Raw genomic sequence first — 12,463 nt, 5'->3', positions numbered from 1 at the left:
TTTGCTAAACACTAAGTCTAACGCTAAAGAAAAACACAAAATTGAGTAAACGGAGGGTTATATTACAGATTCCTTTTAGAGTTAGAATGGTGCTTAGCTCATCCACTACAGCACAGCAATTCATTTTACAGATGAGGGGGGAAAAATGCCTAGAGATATGAAGTTAATTTGTCCACAGTTTCAGAATTAGGCGGGAGTAGAACAATCAAGGTTTTCTGACTTCCAAATTCAATAGTCAGACTTCCTAATCTGAACCTTCACAATTACATTAATGCCATTAGCTAGGTTTCCTATATAATCCCTTTGCCTGATCTTCACCTCCACTCAATGTGGCCTGGTTTTCACATTAAATTTACCCTAACATGTACTCAATTGCTGAACTTTGACCTTCCTGAAAAAAATAAAATTGCTGCCTACTAGATGACATATAAAGTCCAAACTTTCAGATCCTAGATCTTCTAAAATCTAAACTGGTCTAGATTTCCAAAACTCTCAACGCAAGAAAATAGGTTTCTCAATATTAGCTTCCTATGCCATCCTATGACCAATCCTCATCCTTCAGCAAATGCTAACTCTCCTATGCCTAGAATAAAACAAGAACTCTCTTTGAGAACTCCTATTAATATAGTATATATTCATCAGTCAATAATTATCTGGGTCCTCACTGTGAGCCAGGCACTATTCAAGGAAAGGGTACACAATAATAGTAAGTAATAACACTGCCCTGACAGAGCTAATGTTCTAGTAAATGGAAGACTGTCCATAATGTTTTTACTAAAACAAACTAAATTTTACCACGCTGAGAATATATTTAAAAACAGAAACTTACATCCTGTTATTAACATTTGCAAGTATGTGAAAAAGGTCTGAGAATAAATACCAAACTGTTAAGAATGGTAAACCCTGGAGTCTCTTTTTACTTAATATCAGTTATATTTAAATTTCTGTTTCAAACTTAATTTTTTTTCTTTGTGAGGAAGAAACAAGAGATTTGGGATTGAAGATGACTTGAATGACCATACTTACTTGCAGTAAGGATATACAGTAATGAAAATAAATCCATGTCAATATGAAAACAAACTATCAGAAGATCAGAAATTGTTCTGATTTTCTGGAAAGCAGAAAGCAAATGGCATTATATTGATTATAAACAAACCCAGAGGAAACAGCAACCTAGAACCTATAACAAAAAAGACAGCGAGGCACCTGGGTAGCTCAGTCAGTTAGTTGAGCATCCAATTCTTGATTCCAGCTCAGGTCATGATCCCAGGATCATGGGATCAAGCCCCATGTCAGGCTCTGTGCTGAGCATGAAACCCGCTTAAGATTCTCTCTCTCCCTCTGCCCCTCTTTCCCATTCACATGCTATCCCTAAAATTTAAAAAATGGGGGATTAGGCAGTTCAGTTGATTGAGCATCCCATTCTTGGCTTAGGCTCAGGTTATGATCTCAGGATCAAGGGACTGAGCCCCACACTCAGTGTAGAGACCACTTGAGATTCTCTTTCCCCTTCTCTCTCTGCCCCTCCTCTGCTCTCCTTCTCAAAAATAAATAAATAGGGGCACCCAAATGGCTCATTCAGTTAAGCATTTGACTTCAGCTCAGGTCATGATCTCACTGTTCATGGGTTCAAGCCTCATGCTGGGCTCTGCGCTGACAGCTCAGAGCCTGGAGCCTACTTCATATTCTATGTCTCCCTCTCTCTCTGCCCCTCCCCTGCTCACAATCTGTCTCCCTCTCTCAAAAATAAACATTAAAAAAAATCTTTTAATTAAATATAAACCTTAAAACAGAAAAAAAGACACTGCTGGTTTCACTGGGGTCCTAGAAAGTTTTGAGACAGTAAGTACAATGAGCAAGAATGGACTATGTGACAACCATCAAAATGGGTATCTGGAAAAAAAATCAGGACACAGCCAGAACAGTTGGTCCCATACTCTTATCTAAGAATATGAAGCTGTAAAACCTGCTACCAACTAAAAGCTCAAGAATTGCTCTCTAAACAAAGTGAAAGATTTACCAGGGCACCTGGGCGGCTCAGTCAGTTAAGCATCTGACTTTGGCTTAAGGTCATGATCTCACAGCTCCTGAGTTTGAGCCTCACTTTGGGCTCTGTGTTGACACTCAGAGCCTGGAGCCTGCTTCAGATTCTGTCTCGCTCTGCTTCTCTCTCTCTCTCTCTCTCCCCCTCTCAAATACAAATAAACATTTAAAAAAGTGAAAGATTTGCTAAGGGAAGGCTTATGTTTTAGTGCTGTAACTGTATAGACATTGCACACATTCCAGTACTATTCTAAACTTCTAAATGAGAGCTAACGGGAAAAAGATAAGGTAATTTTTACCAGTGAATAAAGTACACTAAGGAATCCTACTTCCCAGAGAAAAGTACTGATTTTATCAATTCTGGAGACCCAGAAACAGCATGACTGTTCTCTGCCAAGGTCTAGAAGTCTAAGTTAATAGGACCTTTACAGTTAACCAAGAGTGTGCACAATCACACCTCACATTCAGGTGGAGAAAGGCCTTCTGGATGAGATCTTCAAGGCCACAACAGAAGTCCATACCAATTTACCAATAATTAATATGAATCATCAATTAAAAATCACCAGATATTAAGAGGTAATCATCACCCTAAAAGACAAAGACTTGAAAAAAAGTTGATGGCAATATCAGAATACAGAATCTTTTTTAAATCCCCTCCAGAAAAACAGTAGCCAGATGATTAATCCAGGGGGTCCAACATTAGATAAAACGGAATACTAAAAGTTGAAAAAAAAAAAAAAAAAAAGAGTTTCTCCAAAATAAAGGACATGAATACTCAGCACAATGAATAAAAACACATCAATTCCAAGATACATTATCTGAAATTTCAAGAGTGGAGATGAAGAAATAATCTTAAAACCTCAACAATAAAATTACTTGATACAAAAAATCTAAAGGGACTAAATTTCAAAATAACCAAGACAACAGCAGACAAATGCTTTCAGATTTCTAAAGAAAAATATCTCTGAGCAAGCTATACCCACTCTAGAATATATATTTTAAGAAGGTCATTTTTTAAAAAGTATGTTGACAACATTGTTGGTAAGTTAACCTACCTTATCAGGTATCACTGAAATATCTAGATCCCCAGAACCTATAGTCAGTCATCTTTCCTCCAAGGCAGATCCTCACTCTATAGTATTAGAATACATTTCAGACCTTACTAATGTCACCAATATTCTCTGGCCATAAAACTGAAGGTCCTAGATTTTATACAATTTTCTTTCCACTATTAAAACAGGATTCCATTACCAATTTGCTGGCCCTATACATCAGAATCCAATACTTTCCAAAACACAATTTTTCTTTTTATCAAATCAAAGATGCTATCAATTTTACCATTTTTTTTTCAAAATTAGCACAATTTTGCTTTATTAATTAGCACATTTCCTGAATTTAAGCCCCTTAAGGAAAAGAAATCAGTTTTGGAATTTTAAGTTGCTGGGCATCTCTCTACTAGTGTTTACAGTAGTTCATAACTTTCCTTTGCCAGCTCCTATAAAGAAAGGAGGAATTTTTCCTTTTTCTTTTTTTTTAATTTGGGTAGAGTTGACACACGATGTTGCATTAGTTTCAGGTGTACCACAACAAGTTTTATGTTATGCTATGTTCACCTCAAGTGTAGCAACCATCTGTCACCATGCAACACTATTACAATATCGCTGGCTATATTCCTCATGCATAGCATAATACCCTCTAGCCCCATCGATGTTGTCTCAAATGGCACAATCTCATCCTGTTTTATGGGTAAGATTCCACTGTATATGTGCACCACATCTTCCTTATCCATTCATCTATCGACGGACACTTAGGTTGCTTCTGTATCTTAGCTATTGTAAATAATGCTGCAATAAACGTAAAAGTACATATATACCTTTTTGAATTAGTGTCTTCATTTAATTGGGCAAATACTCAATAGTGGAATTACTGAATCATATGATAACGTCTATTTTTAAATTTTGAGTAAACTCCATACTGTTTTCCACAGAGGCTGTATCAATTTATTTTCCTACCAAGAGGTGTGGAACCATTATTTTATTTATTTATTTTTTAAGAACCATTATTTTAAAAGAAATCCTGAAATGTGGAGGTTTTTCTTTTTTTAAAGTTTATTTGAGAGAGACAGAGACAACGTGAGTGGGGGAAGGACAAAGACACAGAGAGGATCCCAAGCAGGTTCTGCGCTGTCAGCATAGAGTCCAACGCGGGCTCAAACCCATAAAACCATGTGGTCATGACCTGAGCTGAAACCAAGAGTCGGACACTTAACCAAATGAGTCACCCAGGACCCTGAAATGTAGAGATTTTTTAATGTGGAGGAAAAAATGTACATTTGAAATAAATAAAATACTATACAAATCTTTGTCAATGAGTCCAAGACACTATCTTTATCCTCCCTAGCTAATAAAGGGATGTTATTTGCCTTGATAAATATCGAAATTAATCAGGATCTTTAGAAAATCTTTTGAGAAAGATGCTTTAGGTTGTTAAGAAGGTCCCTGAGTGGGGGGAGGGAGAGGGGGGAGCTTTTGTAACATATAAGTCTATGTTTAATCAATACTGCTAATTAAAAAGTTATCTTTGACTAGGGTTTTTTGAATCAAGCACTATTGACATGTTAGGCTTGGTAAATCTTTGTTTTGTTTGGGGCGGGGCTAGCGGGGGACATTTAGCAGCATCTCTGGCCTCCACTCATAAAGACGCAATACCACTCTCCCAGTGCAACCACCAAATGTCTCCAGATACTGCCAAATATCCCCTGATGAAGCAAAATCTCATTACTCCTCATTATCCTAGGGGAGAACCACTCTTAAATCCTTCATACTTCCTTTCTTCATGCTGTGATTTTAGGGATAAAGTACCTTGTCCATAATAATCTTCAACGTGATAGTCTTCTTCATCCTTCTCAATTCTAGGTCCTATTATTTTTAGTGACCTTTTTCTTATAGAGCTTACTTTCAATATTTGACTCATTTGAGTACCACTGTTTCCACATTTATTTTTAGTAAACTTTGAGAGAATTGTACATTTACATATGGTTGTAAGAAATAGAGATCTAGGACCCCCTGGGTGGCTCAGTTGGTTAAGCATCTGGCTCTTGGTGACAGCTCAGGTCATGATCTCATGGTTCATGAGTTTGAACCCTGCATTGGGGTCTGGGCTTGCAGTGTGTGTGGAGGCTGCTGGGGATTCTCTTTTTCCTTCTCTCTGCCCCTCCCGTGCTCTCTCTCTCCCTCAAAAACAAACATTTAAAAACAAAAGGAAAAAAAAATCTTATGTATTTTTTACCCAGTTTCCTCCAATATTAACATCTTGCAAAAGATGTATTATACTACAATATCACATACAAGACAGACGTTGAAGTAACCCATTAATCTTACCCACGTTTCCCTAGTTTTATTTGTACTCATTTTGTTTATGGTTTAGATCAGAGCAATTTTTATCACATTTGAAATTTTGTATCTAACCATGAGTCAAAAATATAGCAGTTGTACCATCAAAGGATCTCTCCTGTTTCATAACCACACATCTCACTCCCTCACGTGCCCCCAAAAGATCAATTCTCTTTTCCTTTCTTACTGTATATGGAATCACCAAAACACATATGTACAGAATCTGTACCCTTTATAATTAACAAAGTTACAAGTAATGTAACAAGGTTATAATACAAATTCATAATTTAGGAAAATTTTGCCAGGTTTTAAAAAACTGAGTTATTCAAAATTAAATTGGTCACAAGTAAAAAGGCCAATCAAAATATCTTAAATCATATTTGGAAATAAAAGATGAATTTTTAAAACGGACACAATAAAACTTATTTTTAACTACTGAGTAGCAGTATTCACTTATGGTCAATGGTTCCAATTTTTAAAACTTTTCCAAATTTTATATATTTACTTGACAAACAAAATACAGTAGCCTTATATTCAATCCAGAATGTATTACACTTCACATGGCTTATAACAATTTACCTTCAACTTCATTGGAGATGGACGATGTCTCTTTTTTACTTCTATCCAAGGTTGTGAGTCCAAGTCAGGCAAACTGGTAGACAGACCTCTAGATATTGCTTGGAGATTACTTGTTTCAATATTTTTCTTTGGGTTCAGTGGATTTCCAATTCTTGGAGAATTTGGGGCAGACTCTAAAATTTTAAGTTAGTACTTAGTTAAAATAATGGTTTTCTTACTTATAAAACACTTTCTTTTTCTTGGGTTTAATTTTCACAAAAATATGATAAATCAAATCTCAATTATAATCTTCCCAAGGACTTTCAAACCTGAAAAGCTTGTTGGATGTATTTGAGTGAAGTCAATGAGTAATAGATAAAAAGAATGTCACCAACTCTTACAGAGATCATCATTCAAACTTCTGAATATCGAGTAACTAATTGTGACAATACAGCTACTTAGGGGTCAATTTCCTGTGCAATCTTAAAATTTATGAATTATATATATTGACATTATGGAACTTCAAATGCTACTAAGCCACAGACTAAATGTATATATTATTGAAGGCAAAATCAGTCCTTCAGTTCTGCTATAATCTATAGTAAGCCATTATTCCTACTTTTCACATTTCCTTTGCTTAATGAGGTTTAACCAAATGCAGTGTGCCCACTTAGATCATACTGAATACTGTAAACAGTAGCATGTCACATCATTAAAGTGCACTGCAGTGGCCATAAAATGTAAAACTTTTCTTTAATGTTTATTTATTTGGAGAGAGAGTGCGTGTGTGCAAACAGAGGAAGTGGGGGCGAGTAGAGAGAATGCCAAGCAGGCTTCACACTATCAGTGCAGAGCCAAATGCAGGGCTTGATCTACAAACTGTGAGATCATGACTTGAACCAAAATCAAGAGTTGGATGCTAAACTGACTGATCACCTAGGTGCCCCTAAAACATTAAAAAAAAAAAAACTCTGTTGGAATTAAAAATGCCTTTCTTCACACTATCTTTTAATCAGAATAATTACACACTCTATAAATTCCTAATTGAGTCCTTTACAAATCTTTTTTTTTAAAGTCAAAAAACACTTGTTTTAAGTTATAATGCAATCTATACTTGTGTTATATAACATTTTAAATACTATAGTCTAAAATTCTAAACATGGTTTTAGTCCTCAAAGCCAATTACTTGGAAAATATTGCAAAGCTGAATATTACACGGAAAAAGCTAAAATAAATGAACACCAACCTTTCTTTTTTTTTTTTTTACTAAATGAAAATGCAAAGGCCCATTCCAGGAGTTTGGGTTTGAGAAGAATATTCCAAGATTTTACTTTATCTACATGTTAGAGTTATTATCCTCTCCAAGAAAGCATAGTTAGATCCAGGATTCAAATTCCAGATTATTATATTTTTTTAAAATGAATATTCCTTCATAATGGAAAAGGCTCTAAAACTGCATTGTCTAGTACATAGCCACCAGCCAAGCCATATGAAGCTACTGAGCACCTGAAATGTGGCCAGTTCTAAAATGTGCTCAGGATAAGTGTAAGGTACACACCAGATTTCAAAGTCTTGGTACAAAAAATTTTACAAAGGTAGAATGGATCCATGATTTTTATATTAATGATATTTAAGTAAATATTTAGGTAAAATATTTAAAATGTTGTTAAAATTAATTTCATTTGTTTTGTAGCTTTTCAGGCTATTAAATTATTAGGATTACATGTGTGGCAAACATTCTATTTCTATTGGATATTGCTACTTTACAACTTTCTTAATTAATGGTACATGTATCATTAATTGATCCACAAAGGTAGTACAAGTGAAATGCTAGATTTGGGCTGCAAGTATTAATATTAAAGTTATAAGAATGGGAAAACATTTAACAGCAGAGAATCCTATTTCTAATACTATAAGTCATCTATGTTCATGCAGTGAATAAATCCTTAAAAACAGACTAAGAACTACCACCCTAGCAACTGTGAGATTAACTAAATTACTATGCACAGTTCATGTATAAATGATTAGAACAGCACCTGGCACATGGTAGGGAAATCAGTACCTACTATTTTTAACACAGAAATTTAATCTTCAACACCTACTTAAGTTTATTATATAATTTCTAACTGCTGTCTAAGCTTGAATGTTTCTAGCACGAAGTGAAGTGTTTCACTATATCCACAACACATGTGCTTATAAATAAAATAACATTAAAATAACAAAGAATTTGGGTAAGACAATAAAATTTAGATTTTCTAAAGGATGTTCATCTTATAATTACCTACACATATGCTCTATGTGATTTGTTTTCTTTTATAAAGAAAAGATCTCAAACCTTATGTGTATAAATTTTAAGGATTAACAGTAAAGCCCTCATCTTCCAAGAACAAATGAGTGAATATTACTTGGATGACTTGACATTAAACTTACAGATTAAAAAAACTGACACATACTTGGACATTTATAGGTTCTAACTTGTGAGAACATAGAAAAAGATTTATCTTTGCTGCCTTAATTGAAAATTGTCAACCTGACTCTCCAGAGATTACCATATGTATTCCATAATATCTATCTAGTTCAACTTTTTTTATTTTTTTAAACATGGACCACTTCACGAATTTGCATGTCATTCTCATGCAGGGGCTATGCCAATCTTCTCTGTGTCGTTCCAATTTTAGTTTTTGTGCTACCAAAGAGAGCACTAGTTTGACTTCTTTATGCACCCTGAATCTGGGTAATTATATAGATTGCTTTAAAAGGATTATACACCTTATACATGGCACATTCAGGAATACTTCTGCAACTTTTCAAAGGAAATCTCACAGCTTATTAAAAAATCAGTAGGGATCTTCCTACACATTTCTCAAAAAAACAAAAACAACATCAAAAAACCCCAAGATGGCCAGGTACCCGACACTCTCAATTTTGATGAATGAAATCCTTTCACTTAAGAGATGATAGTGGAATACTATACCCAAAGAACTGCAAAACCTAAATTTTTAAAATTAACATCTTACCATTCCCATAATCAACATTTTCTGGTGCATTGAGGTCCTCTGTTCAGTGCAAAGGTGAACTCATGTTACACAATTCAACCTCCATAGAGGGAAAAATAGAAATTTTAATTTCTTTGATGAAAAAGACCAAAACTGTTTAAATATTTTACCGTATAAATCCGTCAGAAAGTATACATCAACTGTTAGGTTTTTGAAGTTTAAAGTCGTCTCATTAGAGATAAAAAGGATACGGATAAAAGTTTCTTTACTTATAAGCACAGATAAATATTATCTACATTTCCTATTCCTATATCCATTTCAAATTTTTGGTGACATACTACTCTCTATTGAATTTAGGAAACTAAGGCTTTCCCATCAGAGGGTGATTATTAAGGTCAGAAACTGGGGATCCATGGGAAAAGGTTGAATTTACATACTTATTCCTAAGATGTCATGTGAATTAGCATAACTCTAAGAACATTCTATCTTCCTATATGCCTTCATTATCCATCCAGTTATGATGTATAATTTAAAGAACCTAAAACTTTTGACATACATAGTGATTTATTTTAGGCAAGATGTGAAATGTAAATGAGTGTACATTTAAAAAACACAAAAATGTACAAGACATTATGATTTTATTCTTGTAATTTTATTAATAATGCATAAATGGTTAAATGAACAGGCATCACCAACTTGACTAACCTATCTTAGCTACCTGTGGAAAAAGTATACTCTATTTCTATCTAACTCATCTAATGCCTGTTCATAAGCAGATTAAAAATGTCATCTTGGACCCCAGGTTTACACAATAAATTAATCTAACTTATACAATCAGACATGTCTTTTTTAAGAAAACCTAAAAATTGTGACTTTTCTTCAACTTTTAAAACATCTGCCCAAGTTGCTTGCTAGGTTTAGAGGCACAGAGGGCTGACAACCAAAGAAACACTAAATAAAAATATCTGTGAGACTGTCCATGAGTACTTTACTGATGGCAGGTCTCATATACTGGTGTATAAAAAATACATTTTGAAGAGTTTAGAAAAAATACTCTTGTTCATTTCTCAATTTTATCCCTCAGTGTCCACATTAATACATTTTACAGTCCATGTGAAATATTATGACAGCATGTGAGTTGTATACTGTACACTATACTGAAGGACAAATCAAATAGCGAAAGACCTAACAATCTAGAAAATGTCACTCAAGCCTCTCTATTTCTGTTTTATTGATCTGGACACAGGTACAAAAGTCTGGGAGGAAAAGACAGAATCTTGCAATATTTCCAGAATGATAATTAACTTTCCCACCGTAAGTAAAAGTAGCACATGCAGCCCAGGCTAATTACACACAAATGGTGGCTCCTATAAAAACAACAGCAGTCCTCTGGTCTGTCTCTCATCATCATCATCATCACAAAGGTGTTTATCTCCATTGTAGTGGTGGCCCAACCTCCTCCACAAGGAGTTGGGAGTAGACATTCTTGAATAGAAGTCTGGTCGCTTTCATTTCTGCAGCACGATTTGTTCCAATGTTTATAATATTTCAGTGAGTCACCTATTCCTCTGCATATTCCGATCAAATGACATCCAAGAGCATCAGTAGATCATCACCCTGACTGAAAAAAGTTTAAGCACACATATTTTTTCCCAAGAGGGAATGTCTTAAAAATGATCCAGGAAAAAAATTCTTAATATTAAAGCAGCTTCTGGAAATTCTAATAACCATCAATTCTTTAATCTATAATCTTAATAACTTCATAACAGTACCCCAAGTCGGCTTTCAAATATAGATCATCCTGTATTGAAGCACAGGATGAAGCACACAGGTAACATTAAAGTCAAGCCCACTCTTAAGTATAAGACTTTTAAACTATTTCCATCCTACTAGACTACTCCAATCTTAGAAGAGGAAAACTGGCACAATGTATCAATAATCATTTAGTAAAACTAAGAAGATGGAAAGAAATTCCACATATGACAAGGTACACAAGAATAGAGCAGAGTTTTACCCATAATTCTTAAATCCCTATTTAATTTATGGTTCTGTGAGGGGGTAATATGAATAGAATTTACAGCATCAAAAGTCATTTAGCCATCCTTAACTTTCCTATTGAATTAAATAAACCTTTTGATAGGATAAGTAAATTGAACCAAATAGCCCACCATTACACTGCTTGCTCTAGAAGAAAAGCTGTTACCTGTATGTGAACAAAAAGTTTGGCCTGGTACAAACTCTGGGCAATCAATCAGTTGAGAGAAGTCTGTTTGTGGCACACTACGTGGAGGAGGGCCCGGAATTGGCCATTTTTCCGGTTCTATCTTTTTTCTCATTTTCTCATCCACAATTTCCACTTCTGTGCTATCTTTCAATGCCTATAAAAAGGTATTTTTAGCTATTAGAGAACTTTCATTCAAAACATTTTAGTTGCATATCCTATAGTTCTAATAACCTAAAAAAATTTTTAATATGAAATTAGCAGACATTATGACAGAGTAAATGTTTCTAAAAATATCCATGAATTAACTACTTAGAACAAATTTCTAAATCTTGTGCCCCCATGATAGGTAAGTAACAGATATCCTGATAAAACATACAGCAGATAATCTGGTTTTCACAACAGAGTAGGCATTTAAGGATTATTAAGTCAACTAGACGCAAAGTACTTTTATGGTAATTAAGCTTTACTGTCAATTTTTTTCTCTCATATTTCCTTTTATCTTACATTAATATCACCAAATAAAATTTAGGCATTATTTTAATGACTACCACCATTAATTAAATAAGAAACACACATACACAATCCTCACAATACCCCATAAGGTACATAGATGAGGAAACTGAGGGTCAAAGAAATAAACTTCATAAAGATCATAGACGAAGTATGAGGCAATAAGAGGACTCATGTAATTTATTAGCTGTCCATCACTAAAAGTCTTAGCCACTAAAGTGCTCTGGCAAAATAAACATGTTGTAATTTAACAGTCAAACAAAAATAGAACAAAATTTCCTCAAAATAAAAAAGATTTACTAATCTGAATTTTATCTGAAATTCAAAGGTACTCAACCTTTTAAAAATTAAATCAGAAAAAATACAAATATATAAAAACTAAACATATAAAAGTTAAAACTTGCTATATTTTAATGGGAGAACATATTATATGTGTAACTTTTTACATCTGCATGCCTTTATTATTAGTATACTACTTCCTTTTCAAGTTATATTTTCCATAACTGGACAGTACCTTAAAATTAGTATTATGAAGGGCACCTGGGTGGCTAAGTCAGTTAGGTGCCTGACTTCGGCTCAGGTCATGATCTTGCAGTTTGTGGGTTCAAGCCCCACGTAAGGTTCTGTACTGACAGCTCAGAGCTTGGAGCCTCCTTTGGATTCTGTGTCACCATCCCCCCCCCCAGCCAACCCACCCCTTCACACACTGTCTCTCTCAAAAATAAACAAGCATTTAAAAA

At 34.5% G+C, this 12,463-nt stretch overlaps 1 protein-coding gene and 1 non-coding gene across 8 annotated transcripts in view; both read right to left on the bottom strand.

The window, feature by feature from the left end:
• Nucleotides 1–12,463, bottom strand: part of LARP1B (La ribonucleoprotein 1B) — a 115,106-nt gene that overhangs the window by 69,002 nt on the left and 33,641 nt on the right. For 6 of the 7 annotated variants that reach the window (XM_077766271.1, XM_077766361.1, XM_077766448.1 and 3 more), the window contains 2 exons: nucleotides 11,193–11,367; nucleotides 6,015–6,187 (listed from right to left, as the gene is read on the bottom strand). In XM_077766271.1, the coding sequence (XP_077622397.1) occupies nucleotides 6,015–6,187; nucleotides 11,193–11,367 (348 nt within the window). Of the gene's footprint in view, nucleotides 1–6,014; nucleotides 6,188–9,619; nucleotides 10,611–11,192; nucleotides 11,368–12,463 lie in introns of those variants that run through there. The other variant, XM_077766579.1, reaches the window with a different exon arrangement.
• On the bottom strand, nucleotides 8,589–8,695 carry LOC144234552 (U6 spliceosomal RNA). The gene has a single exon (XR_013336018.1). It is a non-coding gene; the product is annotated as a U6 spliceosomal RNA (small nuclear RNA).

Source organism: Crocuta crocuta, unplaced genomic scaffold, assembly GCF_008692635.1.
Source record: "Crocuta crocuta isolate KB4526 unplaced genomic scaffold, BGI_CrCroc_1.0 scaffold120, whole genome shotgun sequence".
Lineage (NCBI taxonomy): Eukaryota > Metazoa > Chordata > Mammalia > Carnivora > Hyaenidae > Crocuta > Crocuta crocuta.
Note: the sequence above shows the minus strand (reverse complement) of the source record. Positions and strands in the feature narration are given on the sequence as shown.